Genomic DNA, 18,682 nt, shown 5'->3' with positions numbered 1-18,682 from the left:
CAGGAATGCAAGAGACTGTTCATAGTTTACTTGTCTGAGAAAGAGTACTTTGCTGTGCCCAAAAACTTGAAACTCTTGGCCGTTCCGCTGTTCGAACTCTACGACAACATTCAGGTTCGATAATTTTGACACTGACCCGTCTTTTCTTTAGAAACGATCGGTCGATCATGTTTTTCGGTGTTTCTGTAAATTCTAATGGCGTATTATATTTATTTCTCGTTACAAACAGAGATATGGACCGGTTATTTCAACTATTCCGCAGCAGCTATCGAGATTCCATTTCAACATGGTCAGTTCTTAAAGCTCCACAACCATTTAGAGAACAAAACTCCTCGAGACTGTAAGGCTGCTTTTGAATCTTGGAATCAGGGGGTGGGCATTTCGGTTTTCGCTTTGATTCGGTTCGGTTTAAATGTTAGATTTGGTTCGTTTCATTTTCGGTTTGGACTTGGTTTTTAATTATAGAAATGCTTTTTTTTCTATTTTCTAAAAAATGTTTACAGGTTTATCGGTTACTTTATATTCGAATCCAATTTGGTTTTCGGCTATAAAAATATCATAATTATTCGGTCTATATCGGATTTGATTCAATTACACTTATGTATTATTCTGTTTGGATCAGTTCAGTTTATGAATAACCGATCCGAATGCTCGCCCCTTAATGTAACGGTTAAGTTTTTCGAGTTCATCATGCCAAACCGACAGAAACACAGAGTTCGATTTTTGCGGTTTTGCCAAGAAATATCTAATAATGTGTAGTGTTCCAATAATAATTTCATCATATTAAGTTATTAACTAGTTTAATAGAGTAATAATTTATTTATAGAATTTGGATAATTATAGTTAAAACAATTATAAACTTGGGTTTATAACGAAGGAAAAGATAAAGTTTATAAGGAAAGTGATTAGATATATTATAATATAAGCACAATCAATATTTGATATGTTAAACGTTTTCCAATTGTCAATTCCAAAATTTTAATTTTAAAAAAATGCAATTAGTTAAGGATTCAATCATTTTCTCAACAACCTTTTTGATCGCGACAAGTGGAACTACATTACAATCTTTTTGGTCGAGTAGACTAATATTGTCGGTCCATATTCATAGACTTTTTTATTTATTTTTATTTTTAAGAAAATCAAATTGATTAAGAAAAAACATAAACACAAACACGAGATTATGTTTATAAAGAAACTTTAGGCCAACTGTAAATACTTTGTTAAGTTTCTTGCAGCAAATGGGAAGTCGTTGTTGACTTTAATTAATTGCAAAGATTAACATAATAATCTAATCTCACCCCTAATAATATCATTGCTAATTAATTTAATAATTTGAATTAGAGATAAGATTGTTTTCTGTTCCAAAGTAAATTAAAATATTCTCTCCAAGTTCATGATCTTGCAAATACAATCTGTCTGGTCGCCTTCTTTTAAAAGCTTTATGAATAAATACTTTTAATTAACAGATTGGATGATTCTCTACAATCACTGAAAATCAATTATTTTGATGTTTGATGTTAATAATAATTGTTCGAATCAGACAGAGATTGTTTTTGTCTGTATTAATTTATTTTATCAAGCTGCCGAGTTCATCCTATGTGGTCGTAACTTACGTTGCATTGGTATTTTCGTTTATTTTTATTTTTTAAAACAATAGTTTGTATTTATTTATTTTTAATAATAGCTGACATGAAATAATTAGGGTTCTTATCGGAAGAAGAACAAAGCTGAAAGCAAAAGAGAGAAAAAAGATTCCCTCTTTTCTCTGTCTGAATATTTTATATTAAACGAAGGAGACTTTGGTTACAGCTTACAACTAATCCTTTACTCAGAGAGATTCCACAAGACTTTCCTCGGATGTTAGCGCCTCTACACACATATACATACAGACCTACACCTCAACACATTTACTGTAACAGTACATATATATACATATATATATTGGTGTATGTATACATGACATACCTGTCCTGTGTCTTTTCTGCAAGTAACAGCCCCCACTTGGCTGCTTATGAGTATTATTCTGTGTGTATAAATACATACATACACACACATACACACATATATATATATATATGTATGTATGTAGTCTTTCTTTAATTTGGATCATTGGTCATGTTGGATCAAGAAATGGGGAAGACAAGAACAGAAGAGAGAAGAGAGCAGAAACAGAAACAGAGGAAAGGGTTATGGTCTCCAGAGGAAGACCAGAAGCTCAGAAGCTACATCCTTTCTCACGGCCATGGATGCTGGACCTCTGTCCCCTTCAAAGCTGGTATATATCTCTTAATTGACATAATCAATCACACATTATGAATTAGTTGTTTACTTGTTTATCATTTTACAGGACTGCAGAGAAATGGAAAGAGCTGCAGATTAAGGTGGCTTAATTACTTAAGGCCAGGTTTAAAGAGAGGGACGTTCACTAAAGAAGAAGAAGACACCATCTTGACCTTCCATGCTTCCTTGGGTAACAAGTAAGCAAACCCTAAAAAAACACCAAACCCTAAAATGTTTTTTTTCTCTATTGTTTGATGTGATACGTAATTCTGTTATCAGGTGGTCGGAAATAGCGAAATATTTACCGGGAAGAACGGACAACGAGATCAAGAATTACTGGCACTCCCATCTGAAGAAGAGGTTACTCAATTCGTGTCAAGAAACCGAAACACCAAGCCCGCAACTCGTAGGGTCTTCGATCGCGTTGCTTTCTTCTGCAACAAGAAACCGAGAGACCCAGGTTCCGAACCGCACAATCTCATCGCAGAAGCTTCGAGAAATTTCATCGTCAGAAGAAAGCAGCATCAGTGTTGTAGTGACCGACCAATCTTCCGTCCTTGGAGGCTTTGGTCTTGCCCAGGTGAACAACAACTTGCCAAAGCTTTTCTTCTCCGAGTGGTTCTCTTCTTCTTCTTCAGACCCTGTTGATTTTTCTTCCTCCACCTTCAAAGATTCCAAGAATAATATCGTCCCGAATCCGGAAGGTTCTGTCTCAGACTGCGCAGAAACGATGACCATCAATGGCGGCAGCTCATCACTTTACGACATCATGTTTCAGTACGAGGACGTGATTCTTGAGACAGCAGACTGTTCATCTTCTGGTAATTTCTTCAATATCGACGGCAACGTACTGTACTTGTAAATCACTAAATGTAAGATAAAGATTTTTGTTTATCGATCAGGATTAGTCAGATCTCGTTATCCAAAAATCTGAAATATCTATAAGGGTTTGTTAATAAATAACATCTCATTGTGTATTATATATAATAATCAAAGGGATTTGTACTATGTTGTTCATTGTTTAATGATCCCTCCAATCAAAATTTTCCTTCATTTTCTGTCTCTTTCTCTATCGTCTTCGTCTTTGATTCTTTTACTATTGTCGTCGGCGGCGTAACAATATTTATATTTACGTATTCATATTGATTGTGTATCCGTTCACGTCATGGTTGAAATTAAATAATCATCGGTCAGGACCAGTCTGGCTTGCAAGAGGACAAGACCCATGAAGACAATGATCCCAACTGGTGTCCATTTCAACGCAATCGCCTGCAAAAAGAGATATACACAGGTGTGTATACACGGATTACATATACAGAAGAACAACCTAACTTGTGTTCCAAGTAAATAAATTCTTGATTTTGTCCTAGAATTTTCTAACCTCAAGACATGGGGAGCTCCAGATGGATGAAACAGAGGTCCGAGGATTCGGTGAAACTCTCTCTGACGCTTCTTCTGGTAATCAAAAGGTGAATGCTTTTATGCGATTTTCCGGGCAAAAATTCTCGGGAAGATTAAGAACACGTACCCGGAATCCGCCGTCTTTGTATAATATCTTGCATATGTTCAGAGATTATATCCAAATCTTGTTTCCTGCAAGCGTTCAGCTTTGATAAATTGACCTGAGTTCTCGTATCGATATATCGCTTCCTGATACTCCTTATTATGCTATCTGCAGGCGGTAATTTAAACTCTGTCGTTGATTTTCTTGATTGAATGATCAATTTTCTCGCCGACCAAACAGAAAAAACATGAGCAGAAATCTGAGATCTGAGAGCTTCGTAGTTACCAAACTTGACAAAGCTGTAAGGTTTTGAGATTTTCTTGATCAGGGTATCGTCGAACGTTTCGAATTCCATCTGCAGATCTTGCAGGAAATGAAATGCAAGTTTTCTCGGGTACGAAGAATCCGATAGCGTGATGAAACATACGTTCTTCTCCAGCAGAAAGCTTTCGCAGTTCGAGAACATAATCAGATAAACATCAAGAAGAACACGGAAATTGTAACAGAGAGAGATTTTTCAAGAAGAAAACGAAATCGAAGGATACTGGAAAGAATGGTGATCGACCCAAACGGTCATCCTTGGATGCAACAATGAACCGCTGGAGATTTCTCCGAGGAGGAACTCGGCTTGTTTCTTGTAGAACAAGAAACTGTTATTCCCGGAGAAGGAAGAACCGTCTTGTGAAAGCGGCAATCCATCTTCCACTCTCCCGACTATCGTTAGCTTCAGCATTGTCCTGATTTACCCGGAAAAGAAATATTATGTTCGGGTTTTGGACCTCCACCTTCTTGATCTGAATATTCATGGCTGCCGTAATATATAGACAAACAAAAGAGAAGGATTGAAGACGAAGTTGTTCCATGCTGGCATGTTTTGTCTGCACTTCAGGCAAAAACTGCAGACAAAACATGTTTCAGAGGAAAAGGAATATTGGGGTTTTTTCCCCTTCAATTAGGGTTTTTGTTCTTCCTGCGAACACAAACATCGCTTACAACAACAAAGTATGGGATTCTTCCAAGATTCGTTATATATATATATATATAAAAGAAACTTTTATCCAAAGAATAATACAAGTTTCCAAATTTCTCAAACTTATTGAAATTTCCACACCATCAGTCGCAAAGTCTTGACTGAAGAAGCTGAAACACGTGTTTTAATTACAGATGCATTACAAATAATAACAGTTTGGGAGATATAGCCGCAGATGCAGAAAGCCCTAGTCCACACAATGGCTCATATAGCTGAGTAACTGTAGTTATCGTCGTCAGAAGAAGCGGGCTTGGCAATGGCGGTGAGCACAACAAAGGCCCCGAAGAGAACGGTGATAATGGCCGTGAAGTTGACAAGAAACGCTTCGGATCCGTACTTGTCAAGCCCTGAAGACTCGAGGAACGTGAGCTTTTCAAGAAACCCTAAAGTCGCGTTTCCAACAGCAAGTATGTATACAAAGAGGCCGACAAGAGCGTGTAATGGAAGCGAGTCACTGCGGAGAGTTGATGATCCTCCGGGGTAGAAGAACACCACGAATCCATAGAGCCACTACAAAGTTTGACAATATGGTATGAAATCATCAGAAAATGGGAATAAAGAGAGAAGAATCTTCAGTTTGGAAGTTCAAAATGGGGAAGAAAGAGAGGATCTTTGGTTTTGGAAGTTGAAAATGGGGAAGAAAGAGAGGTTCTTGTTTCAAATCTGACACAACTATCAGAGCTCCTGTCTAGTTCATGGAGTTCTAGGTTTGTTCACAAGTGTTTGGTTGATTCATCAAATCATTTGGGAGTGTTCAGTATGCAACAAAGTGAATCAATGGCTTGCGCAAAAACGGATAAACATTGAAAGGGTTTCATACCGGTTCGAGAAATAAGAGAAAGGCGATACCTGAAGGCCGTAGAGAACGATGACACCGATCCCGATCCAGGAGTGGAGACTGTAGAGATTTGCAATGCCAGCTTCATTGTGGTTCTTGAAAGCTGCCGAGATTCCCCAGCTACCAAGAATCAGAGCAATGGCGTGGAGGATTAGGTGTATCAGCTTCTTCACGGGCTTCTTCAATGGAAGCGCTTTGTAACTTATAATGGCTGCATTTTTCCGTTTCAACACACGCAGACCAGAATTCAGACAAACATAAAGTGACCAATCACTAATCCACAGTCAAAATGGAAACTGGTTTCATATTTTTCGGTTTCCTGTTAACTTGGAAAGGGTCTGTAGTCTTACCTTCACCTCCCATGATTATGAAGCCAATGAGCATCAGAACAGGATGCAGCTGCACCAGAGAGATAAAACGATATCAGCGCAAACACGAAAACAGAACGAAAATCGAAGGATCAATCTTACGACGCCAAACATATGAACAAAGATCCCGAACAAGATCGCTGAACTGGAAAGGGAACGATGGAAAACGGTGAAAAGGAAAAAACTACGAGTAGGTTGCGAAATGTCGCTATATATCGTCATGTTTGAATGCTAAGATCATAGGACAAAGGACCGAACTTCAAGATAGTTTCAGATTACATATATATCAGTCACCAAACATCCTCTTTTACCAGGAAAAATCAAACCCAAACAATCATTAGCTATCCTCTTACTGAAATTCACACAATATTAACTGAAGAATCTGATCCAATCTGACAGAGATTCTGTGAAATTTCTTCTGCAAACTTGTCTCATTTTCAGGACAAGAATCAGATTCAGACACCTAATGGACACTGCACCAAAATCAGAGTTTATCTGACTAAAAATACCAACTATTTATGTCAGGGAACTTGTGTTTAGTTACAGCCTCTTAGCACAAAGTTAAGAACTTTGACACCCACGAAATCGGAATTCGGAAGAATAAACAATCATTTGCAGATCGAACCCAAAAAAGGAAAGAAATCATAAGTTTTTTCAAACATTTGCATATCTCTTCAGCAAACTTGCAGGTAGATCAAGATAGAAAGGTCAACGCAGAGACAAGAACACAAAATAAAGCATATGTTTTTGTCCCAAAAGGGAATCGAAAACAGAAACTCCCACGAAATTGGAAGAACATCTGAAGAAATCGATCCGAGTAATTTCACCAAAAAAAAAAAATCGATCCGAGGAAAGAGAAGAGAGAACGTTACATTGAAGATGAGATTCTTGTTGGTAGCTTCCCAGGCCAATCCTCCTCTGTAACTGATATTCCAAACGAGCACCATAATCGCGCCTGCGATGGCGAGCGCGTGCGCCACAAACGTCAACGGCCGCGCGTTTAGCTCCACCGCCATTTCCTTAATCCTTCCGTCTTCTTCTTCTTCGATGTCCGAAAAATCTGGAACCAAACACCAAAACCTGTGGGGAAAACTAGGAGAAAGATCGAAACGCAGCCTTTTATGATCAAATACTTTTCCCGAAGCCACGTTTGTTCTCACGCTCCAATTAAAAAATTAATTTCAGGTTCGGATTTCTGATCTTTTTTTGTGGCCGTTGGATGAAGATCAGGTAGACAATTGGGTCGTCGCCACGTGGACAGATGTGATCGTACGGAGGTAGCTGTAACTAACCCGGATTCGTGTCTGGTTCTTCCACCAATCAGTGAAAGGTTTGAACTTGAAATACATATGGATCCACGTGTTTTTTGGAGCAAAAAGACAAAAAATCGCGTGTAGTAAATTACGATCGTGCCACTGGATCTTGGTCTACGCCCAATTACCAATATCATGGACCAAACCCAAATACATTTTTTTTATTTGATTATTTTTTAGACCAACAAGGTAGATATTTTTGCTTAAAGATTGTAATAAAAAAAAAGATTTATACAATTTCCAACTAATTTTAGAGGCCTTGTATTACTAGTCATTCAGTTTTGCTTTGTCAAGGACAACGTGGGAAGAATATAAAAAATGAGTACATGTCTTATAGTGGGAAGGATATTAAAAAAAATATAAAAGAAATTACAATATGTATATGGACAAAGTATCTTACAGTAGAAGGAAATTGTAAAATACGAAATATAAAACGCCTACTATGCCACATATTTTGTATTTTTCATACCTTGGAGGAGTTCAAATTTTGGTGAGAGGTGAGAATACCATCAGCATGCCTCCATGATACATCATATTCATATGAATACATATACATAATAAGGAGCAAGTGTAACCAAGAGAGGGACCACCATGTTAGGTATGAGAGGACGGATGATGAGTGAGTGTGTGCATAGGCGGGCGTATGATTTGATCATCCGTTGGTCTATTGCCTATTGGGTCATGTAATAATTAATTAATTAAACATTTATTTTAATCTCAATAATTAAATATTAATCCATCATAACAATCATTACATGTCATATTATCATTCAACTAATACATAATATCAAATTAATACCGAGATTAACGACATTACAATTACATCAACTTTATATTCATTTATCAAGTTCACGTATAACGAAAAACAGAAAACAATGGAGGGGACTCCAAATTTATTGAGTTTCATCTTCATTCATAAATACACATTAAATATATTCACAAACAAACAAATGTGTTGGATGACGACGAGGATGTGGCACATAAAGTCGATGCTGGCTTTTGGGCCACCACTACTATCAATAATGTTCCACTTCATGCATGTATTGGAATATATTACCAAAAAAAAAAAAAAAGGAAACAGCCCGCATTTATTTGCAGTCTTTATAATTTCCATGAAAATAATATGATATCAAATTAATTGAATATATATATATATATATGTATTGGTTGTTTTGGATCCATCCTTAATGATAAAGATAACCTTGTTCTTTGCTAGTGCATGGAAGAATCGGGTTCTATTTCGTTAACAAATTTATTTGATACGACAGGCAAATTATATGTATATTTCCCTTACAAATAACTTATACATACATGCATCCAATGCATACATGCATATACTCGTATATAAGTTATGTGTGGTATATCCAACAGTTGGTGGATTAGTGGTTGAGAGGTGACAAAGTCATCCTTAAAGTTTTGGGTTCAATTTCACTGGTGAAGAATGATGTAATTTCTGGACTAAAATGATCTATATACTCGGGATAGGGTGGATGACTGGACGTAGTCGGAACGAAAGTTTGGGGAACCATCCTGGTTATAAAAAAAAAAGTCATGTGTAGTTACAATTTATTTTAAAACAGAAAATGAAAATGTAAGACAGAAATTGAATTTCAAGAAAATGACAGAAGAAATTCAGATTCCTCGATAAACAGTAAGTATAGATATTTCAAACAAAACAACTTTTTTATAAAAAAAAAATTAAACATTTGATTTTCCAAAAAAAATAAACAATATTATTTTGATTAGTTAAAAAAAATTAAATTCAGATATTATATTACAGTATTCTGATTCTGACCATTACATTTATTAAAAAAATTCGATTTTTTAAGCAAGAAAAAAAAGAGCTTTTTTTTAGCGTGAAGACATTTATTTACACACGGCTCCTCAAGCGTGGCCAGTAATGATTACCCACTTCCCTAAACTTCGGATTAGACTTAGTAATTAACATTCCATTCTACGAACGAATCTAATACTAACGTACCCAAACCCATCATCATCTTTGACTTATCTGTATATATATATATATATGTATGTATGTATGTATGTATATATATATGTGTGTGTGAATGATATATAACATTGAAAACCCGTTTGCTTTGGTGCATTAAAAAGAAAAGCACTTTTCAATTCAATAAAAAAAATAGAAAAGTTAATTTCCTACTCAATCACCCAAAAAGATAATACAGTGTAAGCTTCAGACATAATCACTTGATTTAGCATTCTAACGCTTACCCTTTTCCCTTCCTCCACTTTTCTTCAAGACAACTGTAGAAATCAGACAAAAATTCCTCTGTTTTTTTTCTCTTCATGTATCTGAAGTTTTTGCAGTTTCGAGAACAATGTTCAAGTCATGGAGAAACGACAGGAACAAGATCAAAGCTGTGTTCAAGCTGCAGTTTCAGGCAACTCAGGTATTTCACCTTGTCTGATGATTCCTGAAACAGATAATGTGAAAGCTATAGAATCAATCGAACGTGAATGTGAAGAATTAGGGACAGATCGTCTCAACTAAACATAATTATACGCAAAATCTAAGTTAAGTAAATCGGAGATTGGAACGAAAAATGTTACCTTTTTTTTGTGGGCATTTGATATTCTTCAGGTGCCGAAGCTGAAGAAACCTGCTTTGATGATATCTTTGGTTCCTGACGATGTTGGGAAGCCGACATTCAAACTTGAGAAGGCCCCAGTTAAAGACAACATCTGTTCGTGGGGGAATCCAATATATGTGTCGGTGAAGCTGATCCAAGAACCCAAAACTGGGATTATTCGTGAGAAGATTTACCATTTCGTCGTTGCAACAGTGAGTATGATCGTCGTTGATGATGATGGTGATGTCCTTAAATGTTCCCCTGAGTTTTCTTTCGAAGTTGTCTGAAAGTTTGGACCTTTTCAACTTTTTTTTTTTTGTTTCAGGGTTCTTCAAAGTCGGGCTTTCTAGGAGAAGCTTCAATTGATTTTGCAGATTTTTTGGCAGAAGCAGAGCCACTTACTGTCTCATTGCCGCTTAAATTCGCCAACTCTGGTGCAGTTTTACATGTCTGCTCTCTCTCTCTCTCTCTCTCCTCGGACCTGCGTGAGAATTGCATCGATGAAATTGTCAGGATTCACCATTAAAGAATGAAGACAAAACATCTAACTGAAAAATCTGCACAAAGTAAAACAATGTTTTAATCTATAACCTAAGACCGGTTGGTTTTCATATAAATGTTCCGATTGTTGCAGGTGACAATTCAAAAGATGCAGGGAACCAATGATCTAAGGTAACAATTTCTGTCTTTCAGACTGCTCCCAATCTCGCATTTACTTCCCACAACAGTTCAAAGATGTTTGTCTTATGTTGCAGATTCATGGAAGAAAATGGAGGTCAAGCACTTGCTAAAGAGGAGAGCTTCAAAAGCCAACAACGCAATGATGGCATCGATGGATTTGATCAGGATGTAAGTGAAAACATTGGCAAGGCCCTGATAAATATCAAACTCTTCTTTTTAAAAAAAACAAAATCTCTGTTGTTTTACAGGAAAGATATTTGGATATAAACACGCGTAAGAACGGGATCTCACTTGGTTCGTTTGAATCTAACGGAGCGTCAAGCTGGGTAGATAGTTCAGAGAGTGTGTGTCTACCTCGTCGACAGAACACAATCCCTGCAAGAAGAAACGGGCATCGGAGATCAAACACAGAGTGGTCAGCAAGTTCAACATCAGACGGGAGTTATATCGAGTCGAAAAACAGTCCTGAGAAACTAACTGAGCTGGAAATGCAGTCTCTAAAGAAACAGGAACTCTCAAAGGAACTAAGTTGTCTCAAGGAAGAAAGAGATGCCCTTTTGGATGAATGCAAGCAGCTCAAGTTGCAGAAGAGTATAGATGAAGTTTATGCTGAAAGCAGAATAAGAAGCATAAGCGAGGATACAAGCAAAATGATAGAAGGGATGAAAAATGAACTAAACTGCGAGAAGGATATGAATACAAACCTTAGGTTGCAGCTGCAGAGGGCACAGGAGTCAAACTCCAACTTTATTCTTGCAGTGAGGGATCTGAATGAGATGATGGAGCAAAAGAACCGAGAGATATCTTCTCTGAATACCAAATTAGAGGAGATTAAGAAGTTTCAAGGATCAGGAGACGGATTCTGGACGTAATGCAAATCGAAATGAAAGCCAACAAGGATGGAAAGGCGAGATCGATATGCTTAAGGGAAGAATCGAAGACTTAGACTGTGAGTTAGACTCTTACAGGAAAAAAAACGAGGAACTGGCGATCCAGTTGAATGAAATGACTCACGAATACGAGTCCTTAAAAGTGGAAAACTGTAACATATCTCTGACGTTAGAGCAGCAAGAACACTTGAAACCACAAGATGAATGCCAATATCCGAGACAATACATAGAAGAATTGGAATCTCAGATAGAGAGAATGGAGGAGAAAATGCAGCAGCAGTCATTGGAATACTCTGAATGTTTGATTACAATTAATGAACTCAAAATTCAGGTAAAGGAACTGAAGAAAGAACTCGAGGAGCAAGCTCGCGTTTTCGAAGAAGATCTTAGAGCAGTGATGCAGGCCAAAACAGAGCAAGAGCAGAGGGCCATAAAAGCAGAGGAGGAGTTGAGAAGAACAAGGTGGAAAAACGCCATAACAGCTGAGAGGCTACAGAAAAAATGCAAGAGGGTTTCTCTAGAAGTGGAGTCTAAGCTCGGTGAGAACGAGAAGCTGACAATGAAGAGCGTGGAGGAGGCAAATGATATCCGCGCACGAAACAAAAACCTGGAAGAAATGCTACAGAATGCAAATACAGAGATATCAAAACAAAAAGACATAAGGAGGCGTGAAGAAGAGAAGAATGAAGCATTGTCAATGAAAGTTCAGATACTCGAAATGGAGATAGAGAAGCTAGCAAAGCTGAGGGATGAATCAATGGCAACAGCTACTGAAACTGAGATGCTAATTCAGGAATGGAGAAAAGAAAGAGATCAACTGGAGAGAAAATATGCATTGGCTAAAGAAGAAGCCGAGAGGGCGCAAAAAGATTTAATTCTCACAAGGTCATCACATGATGAGAAAGAGGGAATCGTCCGAAATTTGAGGAGAGAAGTGGAAGGAGTTAGCCAACAGTACAGTGACTTGCAGAATAGCTTTGTTCAAGAGAAGATGGATAATGAAGCTCTAAGGAAACAAGTATCAAACCTGAAGGTCGATATTCAACGAAAAGAAGATATGTCTAAAATCCTTGCTGCAAGGTATGAAAAAATAACTAAGTCGATAGATATTCCCTTCAAATTTCCACTCGAGCCCCCGAAACTCACTCCACATGGCATTATATTGATGTTGTTTTGGATAACAGGCCGGAAGAAAGGCGGTCAGAAAACGAGAAGAAACTTTCCGCTTCTAATGGGCACAATGAGGAGAACCATACAAAACTACTGGACGAGTTGGCTTATTTGAAGAATCGAAACAACAGCATGGAGAGAGAGCTGAAAGAAATGGAAGAGAGATATTCGGAGATAAGCCTGAGATTTGCTGAGGTAGAAGGTGAAAGACAACAACTTGTGATGGCTGTTAGAAACCTCAAGAACGGTAAGAAGAACTAATATTTGTATGGTTTGGAAGCATTTTCGAGGAAAGCTACAACTTTTCTTATAGAACATAATCTTCACTCTCCGACCAAGATGTCAGAAATCAATAAGAGAGAGTTCCCAAGAGTTTAACCAAGAACACAAGGTTAGAAACTGGGCAGTGTTTCTTCATGGAAGTTAAAACTTGAATGCCTAAGGTCCAGCTATATTTGCCCTAAATGTTCATCAAGGAAGAACATAATGCTACCCATATGCGAATCTTGACTCAGTTAGCTTAACTGAGACAGAATAAACTTAGCGCAGAAGCAAGCCACCATTTTCCGACAGATCCAAAAGCATTTGTTCAGTCAATTACATCCTATTCGTCTTGCTTTCTGTTATGTTTATACACTAGGATTGAGATTTACCCACCTCCAGAATCTGAAAATCCATGCCGAATCTCTGGCGATTGGAAGAGTATTGCCGCGGTTCCAAATGTTTCCAAACCAGTATTGTTTGGCTTCATGTTCCGTTCACGGCAAAAGATATTAACAGGAGGAAAACCGACAGTAATGCATTCTGCAATCAGTAAAATCTGAAAAATCTCAAATCATGTAGCATTTCCCATTTCTGCTGTCTAAATCGTTCATCTGAGAGATGAAATGGTGAGGAAGAGACTGAGGATTTGAAACTGGCGCCTTGATGCTTTTTGCGATTTTTGTCGGAGAAAGAACGAAGACGAAGCCGCGCACGGCGAGTAGAAAATTCGCAATCACGTAGTTCGCCAATTTTGTGTAAGAACACCGTGCCGTTTTTATGTTCAGAAACGTCACAAAATGCGCTCGTAAAAATTATGTACGATGTGTAGTTTCTCAACCTTACGTCCTAATCGGCAAGCTCCCAAAGACCGACATGGCTCATGAATTTTTTAATTTTTATGTAATCCAAGAGCCATTTGAATCGTGGACCGTCTTGTAATACAAGTTCCCAATTATTTATTGGATAAAGATTAGCCAAAGGGTGCCACGTATGCAAACAAGAGCATGAGACGTGGCGCAAGATAGCAACATTCGTGGCAGATTGCTACAGAGCCACAGCCAAACCATAGGTGACACGACCAATGTGTCATCTTCACTCTATAAAAACCTTCAACAGTAGCTGTTTGGTTGCAGAGAAACACCAAGAAAAACCCAACACAAAAGAAAAGAAAGTTCCTTTTTTAAAAAAAATCCCGGGGAAGGAACGCAGCTTCGCCACTTGGTTTGGATATGGAGTCGCAATTGACCCGTCCTTCGGACAGTGATTACGCAGAGACCCATGTGAAAATTCACCATCCTGGTACGCGAATAGATCCGTATCATGGTCGGAATTACGTACAGAGAAAAAGAGTTTTTTGTATGTATTGCTCTGTTAAGATTCTTGGTTTTGGGTTGCAGAGGAAGAAGAGCACCATGAGAAGGGAACTGCCAAAGTGTTGAAGAAAGTGAAGGAAAAGGCTAAGAAGATAAAGAACACTATAACGAAACATGGTCATCATCATGAGCATGGTCATCATGTCCCCGATGATCATGATCTCGACGAAGAAGATGACGACGATGATGAACTTGTCGTCGACCCTGAAGTGCATGGCGCTCCGAGTACGTTATTCTGCTCTCACTGTATTTTGAATGAGTTTGAGCTATTGTATTTTCATTAGGCGTGTGCGAATTGGGTTGGGTTTGGTTTGGTTTGGTTAGTTCATGGTTCGGTTTAGGTTTATATTATTAATTTATTTCGGTTTAGCTCGTTGTATTGGATAACAAAAAATTATGCACGAGGGAAATAATTTTATAGTTTCTGTTCTGTTTTTTCGAGTTCCGTTCGGCTTGATGTTGGCCCCGTAGAGAAATCAAACTGAGTTTTATTGTTCAGATCTGTTTGATTTTTCAGTTTTTGTTGCAAAGAAGGGTTCGGTTTGGTATTCTTTGGATTTAGATTCGGTTCCGGTTTACTTTGGTCGTGTTCGTCCCGATACGAAATTTGGTTAATCGAAATTTCAAGTATCTTCAGACCAACGAAACTTTGAAATGGTTTGGTTTATTTCATGTTCGGCTTCATTTCGCTACGATTCGGTTTTGGTTTTGGTTTTGGTTTTGGTTTTGGTTTTGGTTTAGTTCAGTTCGTTCGATTTGCTTTTCCATCCTCATAATGCGCCATCGATTATGTGTTGCAAACAGTTTACGAATCATCCGCCGTAAGAGGCGGCGTGACAGGGCAGCCGGAGTCGTTGAGTCATCCCGGAAAAGGCCACATTCCGGCACCGGAGGAGATGGTTCCTCCAGGAACGAAGGTGTTTCCGACCGAGTCCTACGGTCAAATCAAACCGGTTGAACCAGTCGAAGTCTCTAAACCAGCCCAAGGCTTTGATTCTTCCCATGGTTTGGGAGGAACTGCTCCTCATCCTATGCGAGCATCCGATCCATCGGACCCAGAAGAGACGGCGCAAAACACGCCTCCGTCTCTCCTCTCAGTAACAGAGGATACGACTAGAATGTTTGTGTCTGCTGGTGAAGACCCTCATGGTCAACGGAAAGTCAACCTAGAGAGACCTAAAGGATTGGAGGAAGATCGCGCTGCTCCTGGAGGAGGGCTTGATTCTTCTGGTGTTGTCTCGAACTATCAATCCAAAGTCACTGATCCCACCGGAAAAAGTAGGAAACTTTCTGGCGAAATTTCGAGTTTTGATACGGAATTGGTTTAATATTCATCTCTGATCTGTTTTCAGGTGGAGAAGAAGTTGGAGTGACACCAATCATTGAATCTCTAGGTAAGATGAAAATGACGGATGTGCCTCATGAGTTATCAGAACGTGGATTGGAGAGAGAATCCCTGACGAGAAGGGACGAACTCGATGTGAAATCAGGACATGAACCGGGAAAGGATTTCCCGACACCTGAAATGTCTCCTCCAGAGAACCCTAAAACAGAAACTGGAGCTTCCAAGCCTCAGGCTATGGCAGATGATGCAGACATGCCAAAGCAGAGCAGCTACACCGAGAAAATCGTCTCGGCAACTTCAGCTTTGGCTGACAGAGCTGCAGCAGCAAAAACTTCCGTGGCCTCAAAGCTAGGTTACTCTGGAGGAGAAGGCAGCGAGGAAGAAACTCCAAGATCCGCCATGGAATACGGGAAGAAGATGGCGGAGAAGTTAACTCCGGTGTATGAAAAGGTCAAGGAGACTGGAACCAGCGTGATGTCGAAGATGCCCCTCTCGGGTAGCGGCGAAACCGGACAGAGACAGGACAAGGGAGTGTCAGCGAGGGACTATATAGTGGAGAAGCTGAAGCCAGGAGAGGAAGACAAGGCTTTGTCCGAAGTGATAACAGAGAAGCTTCACTTGGGAGGAGAGAAGAAGAAGAAGAGAGGGACAGTAATGGAGTCAGAGGAAGTGAAGAAGAGGCTTGGAGGGTTTAGCGATGAGAGGTCGGAGAAGGAGATGGAGCATGGAGAGAGCTTCGTGGAGGATGGCAATGGCGGTGGGGGAATGGTGGAGAAGCTAAAACTGGCGGTGACGTCATGGCTTGGCGGTAAGACGGAGGAAGTGAAGAACAAGTCGGCAGAGTCGGTTCAGGAGTCTTCACAGTCGCTTGGTTCCACGATTGGTAAGAACTGACATTGCGTTTGGCAAAACGCAAAACGCAAAACGCAAATGCGATCGCGATCTTTTTGTTTCAATGCGAGTCTAATGTTTTGCAAGCTTGTGATGTTGGCAGGAACCGAGTTAGGACTTGCGGGGACCAATGGAGGAGATGTCGGGGGAAACGGCGGCGGGGGGAGAAAGCTCCAAGAATCTGGGAACTGAGATTTGGCTGTTCCTTTGTGTACCGACACGGTTCTTGTCTCTCTTTTTTTCTTCCTTGAGGTTTGCTACGAGTGTGTTGTCTCTTTGATTCTGATTGTTGGGGAATGAACTGTTTTGTTGTAAATAGTTCGATTAAAGCGCAAGATAAATTAAGGTGAAATCGAATAACCAAAAAATTGTCGAACAATATTCCATTAATTTATTACCAAAAAAATCAATCGAACACCACAAAATAGTCAAGTTCTGAAGCCTTAGTCGTTGTAATTTGTGTGGGAAAAAAAGTGTTACATTGACAAATTACATGTTTTTTTAAAAACTTTACCCAGAGTAAAGTAAAAAAAAATATCCAATGCCACCGAAACTCAAAATCGAAATAAGAAAAACGTTTTATCAAAAAGGGTTGGTGATGAAGATGATGAATGAATCCAAGAAATTACAAAACATGGAAAACGAAATTGACGTGTGTCTTTGCATGCGAAGACAAGCGTTATCCATGCATGCATGGTACGTACGATACGTAAGAAAGGGATGATGATGATGATGATTTAGAGAGCTCGGCTTTTGATGATGTCGATGCTCATCTCGCTTGGATCCGTGGCCTGCAACTCGACTTGAATCCCATCTAATTCCCTCTTGAACCTGTCCTTGCTGCTTGCATACAGCATCTTCATCCTCACCCTCGACGAATCCGGTGACCTATACACACCATCATCATACACATATATATATATATATATATACAAAGGTGAAGGACAGGGTATATATATACATATGTGTGTGTGTACCAGGCGATGAAGAAGATCTTGCTCTTCTGGCAGTTCTCATTGGTGGTGAAGTCGAAGTCATAGACGGCGTAACGGCACTCGTTGACGGGAAGAGACTGAGCGAAGTCATCGTAGGTTTGGTCGGGGAAACCGAGTTTTTCGATGACGACTTGTTGGCCGTCGATCCTGAATATTATGAACCGATAATTTCTTTTCGCCTTTAGCTCCAGAAACTTGAGCTTGCACTCATCGTCCACCGCCATCCCCGACGCCGAGTTCGCCTTTTCCCAATCCATTCATTCGTTCGTTATTTGTTCCATCCATCCATCCAATGCGCTATTGTTTGTATATGAAATTTCATATATAAAATCTATATCCTAAGTTCTAACTAATGAATGAAACAGACTTGAGGGAATTACATTTAGCTTTGGATATGAATCTCTTCTCCACTTCAACTTGGACAATGCGTGGTATTGACATTTACTCTTAAGTAATCTATCTAATTTAACCTAGATTTTCTCTTATATTTTATACTATGTAATGCAATGGTAAATACACACACACAAAGCATTTTTACCTTTTACAAATCAACATGAACATCGCTTTAATCTCTAAGTTTTTTTTTTTACTTTAGACTGATTTCGTCCGGTTTCCGATTTCCGAATGTATCATTCATAACTAACATGTATCATGCGATCGATCATATGTCTAGGTAAGGGGAAAAACTCGCAACGGAAAAAGAAGAAGAACGGAAAGGGAACGCACCATTTCTCAGTTGCAGATCGACAAGGAGAGTTGACAGGCTCTTTTGAGTTGATCAGTTTGATTCGAATCCTCCTTTCGGTGGTTTTGAGGAGCAAATGAAAGAAGAAAACGGAACGGGGGATGGGATGAGAAGCCGTACGTGAAGAAAAGAGAGAGAATCCTTAATGGTTTTCAGGAAGGAGACGAACTCGGACAACCATTTGCTCCTTCAAATTCTCCTCACCATCCCATAGTTTACGCTTTCTAATTTTAGCATACCATACATGCATGCATACATTTACTTTTATATAACGATGACGTGGATACGTATTCATGGACGGACATACACGGAGAAAGTTATAATTTTGATCCGAAAAAAGATTAGTAGATAGATCGCGAGAGAAATCTTAGCTTAGGGATACTACCATATCATATTTCCCAAGC

General features: G+C 39.0%; 7 protein-coding genes and 2 long non-coding RNA genes across 13 annotated transcripts in view; 5 read left to right on the top strand and 4 right to left on the bottom strand.

The window, feature by feature from the left end:
- The window catches only part of LOC104811985 (pre-mRNA cleavage factor Im 25 kDa subunit 2-like), a 2,738-nt gene extending 2,209 nt beyond the window's left edge, over positions 1-529 (top strand). The window contains exons 6-7 of the mRNA XM_010538888.2: positions 4-114; positions 230-529. Of these exons, the coding sequence (XP_010537190.1) occupies positions 4-114; positions 230-301 (183 nt within the window). The 3' untranslated portion in view covers positions 302-529. The remainder of the gene's footprint in view (positions 1-3; positions 115-229) is intronic.
- A 1,282-nt stretch (positions 530-1,811) lies between these two features.
- LOC104811983 (transcription factor LAF1-like) lies at positions 1,812-3,333 on the top strand. Its single transcript, XM_010538884.2, has 3 exons — positions 1,812-2,275; positions 2,348-2,477; positions 2,560-3,333. Exons 1-3 carry the CDS (start codon positions 2,116-2,118, stop codon positions 3,140-3,142), a joined length of 873 nt encoding a protein of 290 aa, XP_010537186.1. The 5' UTR covers positions 1,812-2,115; the 3' UTR covers positions 3,143-3,333.
- An 83-nt stretch (positions 3,334-3,416) lies between these two features.
- LOC104811984 (25.3 kDa vesicle transport protein) lies at positions 3,417-4,555 on the bottom strand. 2 transcript variants are annotated; one of them, XM_010538887.1, is made up of 5 exons: positions 4,330-4,555; positions 4,070-4,230; positions 3,809-3,952; positions 3,662-3,735; positions 3,417-3,549 (listed from the first exon to the last, which is right to left on the bottom strand). In XM_010538887.1, exons 1-5 carry the CDS (start codon positions 4,515-4,517, stop codon positions 3,439-3,441), a joined length of 678 nt encoding a protein of 225 aa, XP_010537189.1. In that variant the 5' UTR covers positions 4,518-4,555; the 3' UTR covers positions 3,417-3,438. The 2 variants fall into 2 exon arrangements, with proteins under 2 accessions (XP_010537189.1, XP_010537187.1); XM_010538885.1 differs by having other exon boundaries at positions 3,809-4,230.
- A 267-nt stretch (positions 4,556-4,822) lies between these two features.
- LOC104811982 (transmembrane ascorbate ferrireductase 1) lies at positions 4,823-7,175 on the bottom strand. Its single transcript, XM_010538883.1, has 4 exons — positions 6,893-7,175; positions 6,003-6,051; positions 5,664-5,863; positions 4,823-5,324 (listed from the first exon to the last, which is right to left on the bottom strand). The coding sequence occupies exons 1-4, from the start codon at positions 7,034-7,036 to the stop codon at positions 5,019-5,021; spliced, it is 699 nt and encodes a 232-aa protein (XP_010537185.1). The 5' UTR covers positions 7,037-7,175; the 3' UTR covers positions 4,823-5,018.
- Positions 7,176-9,433: 2,258 nt separating this feature from the next.
- On the top strand, positions 9,434-13,087 carry LOC104811980 (myosin-4-like). Its single transcript, XM_010538882.2, has 8 exons — positions 9,434-9,744; positions 9,936-10,136; positions 10,250-10,372; positions 10,559-10,596; positions 10,680-10,773; positions 10,854-11,443; positions 11,496-12,575; positions 12,680-13,087. Exons 1-8 carry the CDS (start codon positions 9,673-9,675, stop codon positions 12,924-12,926), a joined length of 2,445 nt encoding a protein of 814 aa, XP_010537184.1. The 5' UTR covers positions 9,434-9,672; the 3' UTR covers positions 12,927-13,087.
- Positions 9,682-13,767, bottom strand: LOC104811979. 2 transcript variants are annotated; one of them, XR_771544.1, is made up of 5 exons: positions 13,323-13,767; positions 10,897-10,980; positions 10,119-10,405; positions 9,905-10,036; positions 9,682-9,768 (listed from the first exon to the last, which is right to left on the bottom strand). It is a non-coding gene; the product is annotated as an uncharacterized LOC104811979 (long non-coding RNA). The 2 variants fall into 2 exon arrangements; XR_771545.1 differs by lacking the exon at positions 13,323-13,767 and adding an exon at positions 11,310-11,384.
- Positions 13,768-14,067: 300 nt separating this feature from the next.
- Positions 14,068-16,856, top strand: LOC104811978 (low-temperature-induced 65 kDa protein-like). Its single transcript, XM_010538881.1, has 5 exons — positions 14,068-14,228; positions 14,327-14,527; positions 15,107-15,580; positions 15,655-16,530; positions 16,642-16,856. The coding sequence occupies exons 1-5, from the start codon at positions 14,159-14,161 to the stop codon at positions 16,728-16,730; spliced, it is 1,710 nt and encodes a 569-aa protein (XP_010537183.1). The 5' UTR covers positions 14,068-14,158; the 3' UTR covers positions 16,731-16,856.
- Positions 16,857-17,100: 244 nt separating this feature from the next.
- LOC104811976 (actin-depolymerizing factor 7-like) lies at positions 17,101-18,546 on the bottom strand. 2 transcript variants are annotated; one of them, XM_010538880.1, is made up of 3 exons: positions 18,260-18,546; positions 17,516-17,775; positions 17,101-17,426 (listed from the first exon to the last, which is right to left on the bottom strand). In XM_010538880.1, exons 1-3 carry the CDS (start codon positions 18,260-18,262, stop codon positions 17,276-17,278), a joined length of 414 nt encoding a protein of 137 aa, XP_010537182.1. In that variant the 5' UTR covers positions 18,263-18,546; the 3' UTR covers positions 17,101-17,275. The 2 variants fall into 2 exon arrangements, with proteins under 2 accessions (XP_010537182.1, XP_010537181.1); XM_010538879.1 differs by having other exon boundaries at positions 17,516-17,830; positions 18,260-18,349.
- On the top strand, positions 17,728-18,617 carry LOC104811977. Of its 2 annotated transcripts, XR_771543.1 has the most exons (3): positions 17,728-17,796; positions 17,899-17,964; positions 18,207-18,617. It is a non-coding gene; the product is annotated as an uncharacterized LOC104811977 (long non-coding RNA). The 2 variants fall into 2 exon arrangements; XR_771542.1 differs by lacking the exon at positions 17,728-17,796 and having other exon boundaries at positions 17,838-17,964.
- Positions 18,618-18,682: the final 65 nt, after the last annotated feature.

This window comes from Tarenaya hassleriana, unplaced genomic scaffold (assembly GCF_000463585.1).
Source record: "Tarenaya hassleriana unplaced genomic scaffold, ASM46358v1 Cleome2, whole genome shotgun sequence".
Classification (NCBI taxonomy): Eukaryota; Viridiplantae; Streptophyta; class Magnoliopsida; order Brassicales; family Cleomaceae; genus Tarenaya; species Tarenaya hassleriana.
This window is presented reverse-complemented; position numbering and strand designations above follow the sequence as displayed.

Coding starts and splice junctions, on each gene's coding strand:
- LOC104811980 (XM_010538882.2), top strand. CDS start 9,673: ATGTTCAAGTCATGGAGAAACGACAGGAACAAGATCAAAGCTGTGTTC. Junction 10,597..10,679: donor CAGGGAACCAATGATCTAAG/GTAACAATTTCT, acceptor CTTATGTTGCAG/ATTCATGGAAGAAAATGGAG. Junction 12,576..12,679: donor TCTAAAATCCTTGCTGCAAG/GTATGAAAAAAT, acceptor TTTGGATAACAG/GCCGGAAGAAAGGCGGTCAG.
- LOC104811976 (XM_010538879.1), bottom strand. CDS start 17,790: ATGGATTGGGAAAAGGCGAACTCGGCGTCGGGGATGGCGGTGGACGAT. Junction 17,427..17,515: donor AAGATCTTCTTCATCGCCTG/GTACACACACAC, acceptor TGGTGTGTATAG/GTCACCGGATTCGTCGAGGG.
- LOC104811982 (XM_010538883.1), bottom strand. CDS start 7,036: ATGGCGGTGGAGCTAAACGCGCGGCCGTTGACGTTTGTGGCGCACGCG. Junction 6,052..6,892: donor ACAAGAATCTCATCTTCAAT/GTAACGTTCTCT, acceptor TCTCTGGTGCAG/CTGCATCCTGTTCTGATGCT. Junction 5,325..5,663: donor TCGTTCTCTACGGCCTTCAG/GTATCGCCTTTC, acceptor CAAACTTTGTAG/TGGCTCTATGGATTCGTGGT.
- LOC104811978 (XM_010538881.1), top strand. CDS start 14,159: ATGGAGTCGCAATTGACCCGTCCTTCGGACAGTGATTACGCAGAGACC. Junction 15,581..15,654: donor CACTGATCCCACCGGAAAAA/GTAGGAAACTTT, acceptor ATCTGTTTTCAG/GTGGAGAAGAAGTTGGAGTG. Junction 16,531..16,641: donor GTCGCTTGGTTCCACGATTG/GTAAGAACTGAC, acceptor TGATGTTGGCAG/GAACCGAGTTAGGACTTGCG.
- LOC104811983 (XM_010538884.2), top strand. CDS start 2,116: ATGTTGGATCAAGAAATGGGGAAGACAAGAACAGAAGAGAGAAGAGAG. Junction 2,276..2,347: donor CTCTGTCCCCTTCAAAGCTG/GTATATATCTCT, acceptor ATCATTTTACAG/GACTGCAGAGAAATGGAAAG. Junction 2,478..2,559: donor CATGCTTCCTTGGGTAACAA/GTAAGCAAACCC, acceptor TTCTGTTATCAG/GTGGTCGGAAATAGCGAAAT.
- LOC104811984 (XM_010538885.1), bottom strand. CDS start 4,517: ATGCTGAAGCTAACGATAGTCGGGAGAGTGGAAGATGGATTGCCGCTT. Junction 4,231..4,329: donor GTCGATCACCATTCTTTCCA/GTATCCTTCGAT, acceptor GAACTGCGAAAG/CTTTCTGCTGGAGAAGAACG. Junction 3,736..3,808: donor ACAAAGACGGCGGATTCCGG/GTACGTGTTCTT, acceptor TTTGATTACCAG/AAGAAGCGTCAGAGAGAGTT.